The 8855-nt window shown below is 41.6% G+C and overlaps 1 protein-coding gene across 1 annotated transcript; it reads right to left on the reverse strand.

The window, feature by feature from the left end:
- Window positions 1–4064: 4064 nt before the first annotated feature.
- On the reverse strand, window positions 4065–5138 carry LOC145413771 (uncharacterized). The gene has a single exon (XM_080283427.1). It carries the CDS (start codon window positions 5136–5138, stop codon window positions 4086–4088), a length of 1053 nt encoding a protein of 350 aa, XP_080139553.1. The 3' UTR covers window positions 4065–4085.
- Between the last annotated feature and the right edge of the window lie 3717 nt (window positions 5139–8855).

Here is an 8855-nt window from a genome sequence, read left to right on the forward strand (position 1 = left end):
GCATGAAATTTAATGAGCCTTAGTTACGAGTTAAGGGATGAGTCTCCTTGGTTACTAGTCCAATCACCACTCCAATTTGTCCCCACAAGGCCATCATCTTATTGGGGTTAGGATTTTTTTTTTTTATTTTAATCGTCAGGAATAAACACGCACTGATGCCGTGCTGGATGTGTCGTTATCAGACTTTAGATAACAGGCGATAGCGAGGAGTGGGTCGTGTGTGTGTGAGAGAGAGAGAGAGAGAGAGAGAGAGAGAGAAAGAGAGAGAGAGCGTACTGAACGGCGGATAAGTGTGTGGTTCAGGCAGTGGGACTCATTCTTGTCACCTCAGCATCTCTCTCTCTCTCTCTCTCTCTCTCTCTCTCTCTCTCTCTCTCTCTCTCTCTCAGTTGTCAATAATAATACAGTACATCAACTATACATCAACAAACTTAGTGATACAAATAATGAGAAAACAGTATTGTGATTTTCATCGTAAGTTTGTGGAAGACTTGAGCTTAAATTTGAACCCGTGAGAGAGAGAGAGAGAGAGAGAGAGAGAGAGAGGAGGAGGAGGAGGGAAGGTAGGCTCATTAGTAGAGGGAGGAAGAGGGGCGGCGTCTGAAGCAATTATGACATAGGTGAAAAGCAAGGTGTAGGCTGACACTGGCGATGGGAAAGAGGAAGCAAATGAGAGAGAGAGAGAGAGAGAGAGAGAAACTGATTCGTGTGTGTGTGTGTGTGTGTGTGATTTGTATTTTGATCTGTATGTGTATCAGTATAGCACATATAATTACGATAATTATAAAACTGATGATTTTATTGATAGATATTTTAGTATTGCAAATGAGGATATATATGAAAAAAAAAAAACTAAGTGGTTATAAATTGTTATAAAAATATAAATATGACGAATTGGTCCATTTAAATAGTACAAATGATGAATAATAAATCAGTCAGCAAACCTAGTGATATAAGAGAAAATAAGGCTGTGATTTTAGATGAATTCATTTTAAGACCTTTTTGTACTTGACCTCGTGAGAAAGAGGCCCGTATTTTCGTCGCTTAATGAGGCTCCCTTTGCACCTTTTCCTTAGCGATTTACTTGCCATACACATTCAGTTTCCCTCTTATGTTCTTTCCTGTATTCTAACAACGATATAATTTGCGTAGACTTTATGTAAGAGAATACTTGAGTGCCGTGTCCAGAAACAAAATCGGTAAGAAAGAGGTGTTAGGGTCGACTTGAAGACTGGCCAGAGACAGAGAAGTGGGAGATTAAGAGGTGGGGGATACGTGGAAAGATTATATATAAATTGTAGGTGAAAAGCAAGATCTATTAATTTTTGGAGAGAGGAAAAAGGGAAGGGAGAGGTGAAAAATAAGAGAGAGAGAACTAACGGAGATGAAGGAAAGAGAAAGAAGAGAGGGAAGGAAAGGAGGACACAGTTTTAAAAATGGAGAGAGAGAGAGAGAGAGAGAGAGAGAGAGAGATGAAAGCTAATGAGTGGTGAAGCAGTGGAATGTCCCGCAGAGGATTATGGCATGTAGGTGAGAAGATGGCGTAGGAACAGGGGACACGGACGGTAAAGGAATGGAAGGTGAGGAGACTGGGACTGAAGAGAGAAGAGATTTAATGAGAAATAACTTGATCAGAGAAATAGTAGTAGTATGGGAAGGTTGGAAGTTACATCCGAGGCAGTGAAATAAAACTTAAGATTTCGATGGAGTCAAGCAGGACCATTGAACACACGTATGCAAAGGGCCAGATGCGGATCACTCTAGCCAGTGTACTTGTATCTGCTTACACTTCACAAGTATCCATTTAGTTTTAGACATTCATGCTTAGATAACGTAACTAATAATGTATCGTTATCGGTATCACACAGTTACATTAGTGGTGCAGAACCTGTGTGTGTGTGTGTGTGTGTGTGTGTGTGTGTGTGTGTGTGTGTGTGTGTGTGTGTTCAGCATAATATTGTTTTTCAGCATAGTGCTTATAGTTCAAATGATAATAGTTGCGGGTTCCTGTACTCCACCAAGTCTTCACTCTAAAATACAAGGGTGCGTTGCTGGCTGATGGCTCACCTGTCTTGCGTCATCATCCACCTGCCAACCATGCTGCCAGGGATACTTACGTCTGATCCTTGCATGCACAGAATCAGCTCATTTGCAAGTAATTTTTTCCTCCATATATGACGTGATTAGAGCAACGTTATTGTAGTAGTATATGGACTTCCTCTCACCTTGTTATACTGCTTTCACATTAATTACATCGTCTGTGTTGCCTTATTCTGGGATTTATCTAATCAAGGAAAGACTTTGAAGTGCTACAGTCCGTGTTCTCGGTCATTAAGGAAACTCCTGTCACCCCTTCCTTAGCGATTTGTTTCTGGATACAGCTGGTTAATATCCTTTTGTACGTTATTTATGCAAAATATGGCGATGTTTGCGAGATTTATATAACATGGAATATGACAGTAAGGTGTAATAAACTATAATAAATCGCTTAGGAAAAGGTATTAGGGAGCTTCTTATCGAACGAGAATACGGGCATATGAGGACTAGATAATATAGCCTCCATTAATACCTACATCTGATACTAAGTCCTGCAGTGGACTAGGTTAGGGTGATTATGATGAACATATTCTTTACAGATTTTCCATTCCAAGTAGACAGCATCTGGAGATAACAAGAACAGTGTACAATATTACATCGTTAGAGTGAAGGGGTTGCCTATTCTACAGTATATCAGTATCTATAAAAATTTTCCTTAACGCCTTCAATTCGATGAAATTTTTTAAAAAGCCCGTAAATATGATGAGGTACTTTTAATATTAATCTTGCTGTTTCAAGGTTACTGTATTATATGTACCGTAGGAGCTAATTTTGTTAAGTGGATGGTTAAATTTTGTAACTGCAAGGGTTATATCCACAAATAGTCCCTTCACTACTAGAAATCCTTCCTAAGTTGAGTAAGATAGTACAGCGTAGTGGCAGCACGAAGAAAGTGAAAAATGCGTAATAGTCTTGAAGAGTTTATCAGCCCTCCATCCAACTTTTGAACCAAGGATGAGTTTCTAATAATGATCATATAGTTCAGCATGAAAAAAAAAAAAAATCCTACAACAGTTAAAGGGTTAATCTCTCACACACTAAGCATGGGAATATTGTGTTACTGAGCTGCGTCATCCACTTACAAATTTGGTAGAAAAAGATTACTAACTTTGCAGATTCAAGACAGGAAAGATTACCCACTTATATGTTTATATGATTGAATGTGTTTATCACCAAAATTAACGTACTATATTTCGCACCAGCCAACTTCCGTAGTTCCACACCTTCTCAGTCGCTCCCGCTTAACTCGGGCAATTTTCTTCCTGTTCTGCATCAAACAGTTCTTCGTGTTCTGCATCAAACAATATGATCATTTTTATACAGAAATTTTACACTGCTCTTTCACGAGTCTCGCATGGTGGCTGTGAGGGTGTAGCTCTGGACGGACATGCTGGCTATCAGTGGCTAATTGGGAGTGGCAAAACACAGAGCAAGATGTTACATTTATTAAGGCCTTGTATGTGAAATCACTATGGTGTTTCCGCTATATGGCTTATTTTCACATGTCCTACATGGCTTGACCCTTCAGCCCGAGGATGCCTTTACTCTGTCCTCCAGCCGATTTTATACAGCTTAGGTGAGACGTTCCCGGGCTGAAGAGGAAGAAATTTTATCTGGGTATCCCAAATGTTTTACCAACAACCTTTATGTTGTTAAAGCACGCCCCAGCATTTTCCTGGTTCTATTCACTTCGGTAGTTCTGTTTTGTGTACATATATTTGGACGTGTAATGCATTCCTTTAACTGATTTGTCTTTTTAAAATGCATTCACCTCACTAGTATCCTTATTGTATTCACTTTAGTTAAGTTTCTTTGGGTATTCACTTTAGTTCGGTTTCTTGGGTATTCACTTTATCAGTTTGTGCACTCCATTTTCGATCCCACATTTCATTAACTACAATAGTTTAGTTTCCTTACTGCAAATTTAAGTAAAGTGACCTTAGTGAACTCGCTAGACACCATGTTATTAAGCGTTACATTGCGGTCCTCTATACATCTGTGAGGCTGGGGGAGAGTAGCGAGTTCGCTGGTTGGGTGTACCGGCTAACCACGCTCTCCACCAGCCAAGAGGGAAACTGGTCTATGGGCATTAACGTCAATAAGTTTAGTTGCCGCTGAAACTCCCTGAAGAAGGCGTCGTAGAGTTCCATGGCGCCGGTGGCAGGCAGCTTGTCAGCGAAGAGGAGGATGGACATGTGCCGCGTGAGCCCGTGCATGTCCCCAGCGAGTCCGGGAAACCTCTGGGCTAGGGTGTAGGCGTGGGTACTCAGTCCGCGTAGAATGTCAACCCGTTTGATGAGCATCACGAACTCTTCCGGGGGCGGTTCGTCGAGGCTCAGCGGATATGGTTCGGGCCGCGCTTCCTCGCCGCTCGGGAGGACATGACACACGCTGCCCAGCATGAGAGCCTCGCCATAGAGCAAGTGATACATGGGCACGAACAATCCAGTGGCTACTCTCTCTCTCAGTGGCGAGGGCAGAATGTTGGGCATGGGGGAATTTTTGTTACTGGTGTCAGGGCCACGTTCAGTCAGTAGGGGATGAAGCTGGAGGACGGATGTCGCCACCAAATCAACAGACAGATTTTTCTCCGCTGTCAAATGGAGATGCTTACGGAGTTTGTGTGTGATGGTGTTCCTGGTGTCTGGACTGGCATCCGCCAAGACACTAGCCAGCAGATTAATAAGCTTTTTCATCCAGGGTGGGGAGTTGGACATGGCCAGAGTTGGGAATACCTGTTGAATGACCACTGCCACGTCTGTCGCAATTTTCAGTGCTGTTTCAGTTATAGTCGAGTTTGTGGTGGCTGGTATGTGTAGATCCGCCATCATATAGGTTTGACCATTAATTGGAGTAAGGTCAGGGTTGGGATTGTAGCCAGTGGTGTAAGAATCATGGTGAGAGGAGGTCGGTTGGTGATGGTGTGGAAGTTTGCTAACAGTGGTCCGTTCATGCGATGTAGTTGTCCCCCCGCTGCTACTCATGCTCATGGAGTCTACGCTGAACGAATCAAGCGAACCGTCCTTTCGCCTCGGATCCATCTTTATGCCCTCTCGTGTGTGACAGGTAGGGTTGGGAAGTACAGTACGCTACAGCACATCAAGCATTTGTCACAACGCACACACGTCTTCATAACTTAACTTTCCCCGCAAGTGGATTTGTGTACACCTTGAGTGCACTCACTCTACCCTTCGAAACGTTACACTCCTGTTTTGTGTATTAAATTGCCTGTAACAGAAAAATATATTCTTATTTACATTCAGCTATTGCCAGACTGCTGTAAAGTTAGAAAGTATTCAAGGACGCAAGTGCTCACCACTTAGAGACTGCCGATTTTTGTTTGTTTGCTTTCCGTAACAGCAAAGCATTTAGGTTGTTAAACATGTTCACCTACTGCCATACTGCTCTAAAGAAATGGAGGAATGATGTTCAGCGGATGTGAATAAAATATTCAACCAGTTACCGATTTGCCTGCAGGGTTGAGTTGCGTTAAGAAAATATTTGTGTTCATTGTCACACCATAGTAAATGAATGGGAGAATACTTTCAGCTGGATTGGTTATTAACGTTCATGGGAAGTGGATGACGTGTTCAGCAAAGATGATTATGGTCACTGATGTGGGCTTAATCGATGACGGCTTTATGGTTTATCCAAGGAGAGCGCTACAATTTTCGCATGTTTTCCACCATAACATATGATAAACACTCCACTGCTGTATGTACTGTATTTTCTCAGTATATGGGATGCTGGGGTGTTTGTGGATTAGGAAAGGGGAGGGTTGTGCAGAAGCAATAATTGACGCACACCTCCACTTCGTGTCACTTTCACTCCCTATCTAAGCGTTCATTGTCCACGGGTCCACGGCGTGGCGCCTCTGTTTACGCTGACATACATATGTCGCTTCACTTGCTTACGAAGTCGCTAGATACAGAAAACTTAAAATATAGCTAGATGAAGTGTTGCAATCTTTAGAAATGAGCAGAAATTCGGACAAGATCCTAATTATACTGCTGTTAATCTGATTTTATAGATGAGAAAATGTTCCGTGATAAAAGCGCTACCTCGGCCACTGTTGGAATTATGATGCTAGTTTAGAAGACGCTAGAATGTCGGTAGGTTCTCAAAACTAATTGGAAATGTTATAAAATACATATATTGTGTAAAATACAGCTTCATTAGTGAAAGAACCTGTAGAGCATCAACATTACTTCTCAGATACATGAAGATATCGAAAAGTGTCAAGAGAGCAATTGACAACCCTGAACTGGGGTGAGAGGTGGTGGAGTGAGTTGCCAAACATCTCCGAGCCTCACTGTCTGGCAGTTCTCATATTTTTCAACCTTTCCCAGGTTAGTTTGTGACTCCCCATCTGCCTTACGTTACAGTTATTACATAAATTTATTCAAAGACTTATGATATATACGCCGACTCAGTATTTAGCTTTGTATAAGTATCATAAATGTGATTAAACAATGACACCAGTACTCATCGTTGGGCCATGTTATCTGTAAACGGAGATAAGATTGTTGTTACTCTGATGGCGTTGTCTGCTGGCTTTTACGTGATACCTCATTTCATAAGCCACACCATTATCGACAAAGTAACTAAATTAAGCCTCCCAAATAAAAAATGTGGCTTGCTTGCACGTTCGTCGAAGGGAATGAGGAAAACATTCACCAACTCCGACCATCTTGCCAGTCACGGGTGGGATACTCAACCATATTTACGATCGATTCCATGTCGTATCTTAGAGTTTATATAGGCAGGCAGACTTGGCGACATAAGAAGAATCCTTACTTATACGCTTCCTGCGAGTACGGATTAGGTACGGCACGAAATTAGTTACGACACGAAATATTTCTTAAGTATGTTTGTGAATACCGAACGTAGCCTCCCAAGGACGCATGTATATTTTTTTTCTGCATATGTATTTGCGTGCTTTGTGGTTGAAGCGTATATCACTATATCATGATTCACTTCTAACTTTAGACACACATAATAGTTTTCCTACCTGTTTATTCGGTGGAGGAGTGGAGGAAAATACTATTAGTCGTATGCTCAGTCGGTCTGAAATGTGTTGGGAAGCGCGAAATCCAACGAAGAATGTGAAACTCAACGCTGACTTATGGGAAAACATGGATGAAGGAGTCATTTTTTTTTTTTTTTCTGATTAGCAAACACTTTCTTGCCACTTCGTCCCCTGTAACTGCAAAACCCAATAATTTTCGTGTAATGGCTGTATTTTAGGTGGCATAGGCTTCGTATTACCCGTTCCTAAGCGACTTATTCTGGAGAGGTCAGAGAACAGTCTTAATCAGTGACCCCTTCCACGAGTTTCACTATAAAAGCAATCTGTGAGGAAAATATTGTGGTGGTGGCATGAACAGAATGAGTAAGACGTTGGTGGTGGCATGAATAAATGAAAAAGGCGGCGATGCTGGCATGAACAGAATGAAAAAAATACGTGGGTGGTGGCATGAATAAATGAAAGAAGACGTCATCAGATTGAAGGATCTATCCCATTGAAAGCTTTGTTCACTAATAGCTTTTTTTTTTGCTGCCATTATACACCCATTGGATGACCCATAGCTGTCATTGGTATATATCAGTGTTTGTTTATATGTCTCTGTCTATCGATCTATCTGTGTCTATTTGTATGTCTATTTATCTGTATCCTATCTCAATCTGTTTCTCTACCTTTCTACTGTATATTTATCTCTGTATCTACCTACCTACCTATCTATATATCTGTCGTTATCTACCTATTTGTGTCTGCTTATTTATCTATTGTTGCACGGTGCTGGTTGGTGCATACATATGAAGTGGTAATCGTTTAAAATATCGTCCAAAATAACACACTTGTAGCTCTCCTAAGTCATTATTGTGAATTACAAAATAGTAAGGAAAGGTTTTGCTAGTCCATGAAGCACTAGAGAGAGTGCTTGAAGGTCACAGTGATATTTTGGTGTATACGTATAGCGCTTTGTTCTCTTGACCTTGGTTATTTGTTACATACGTATACGAGTATATAGCATACTGTAGATAGCGCGTAATACTCACGAGATCACAGTTCTCTTTGTACCTGTCGCGCAGAGAGAGAGAGAGAGAGAGAGAGAGTTAACATAGCAGGCCATCGATTCTATTCAAATGAATGCACAGTTTATTCCATGTAGGTCTGAAGAGACATTTACAGTAGGTCCGTCAATATGAGGGGCTTTATTAAAGCTAATTCAAATTCTCAGTAGGAAGAATTACAAAGATGTCACCGTACTGAAGTGGCCAGCAACAGCTGTGTTTCACTACTTCTCTCCCATCACTTTTCTCGGTTGCTGCTTCTTAACCCTGGTCTGTCTGGCCGAAGAGACTTGACCACTGATAAGCAATATTGCTTTTGTGTGTTTGTCCTACAGGTACGAGTACAGTGCAGTACAAACACCATGCAGGGAACTGACATCCCCTTGTTGTAGACAGCACTACACCAGGGTCAGACCAGAGTCCTTCCCCTGACAGCAGGGTCAGACCAGAGTCCTTCCCCGCAGTGAGGTGAAGGGAATGAGTTGTTTGGCTGCCAGGAATGCCACAACTGTCCACCCAGGACGTAGAGCATCACATCTGTTAGGCTCCTCGTTAGCATCATCTCTGTTGTCCGTAACGTATGTTTTAAAGTCCATCTTAAAAAATGACATCCTTGTACTGTACAATGTTTGTGGTCGTATGAAGGGATTTTTATTTTTGTTGCTGATGATAGAGGAAATTTA

Source organism: Coenobita brevimanus, chromosome 97, assembly GCF_032717465.1.
Source record: "Coenobita brevimanus isolate Jiangsu-jjx chromosome 97, ASM3271746v2, whole genome shotgun sequence".
Lineage (NCBI taxonomy): Eukaryota > Metazoa > Arthropoda > Malacostraca > Decapoda > Coenobitidae > Coenobita > Coenobita brevimanus.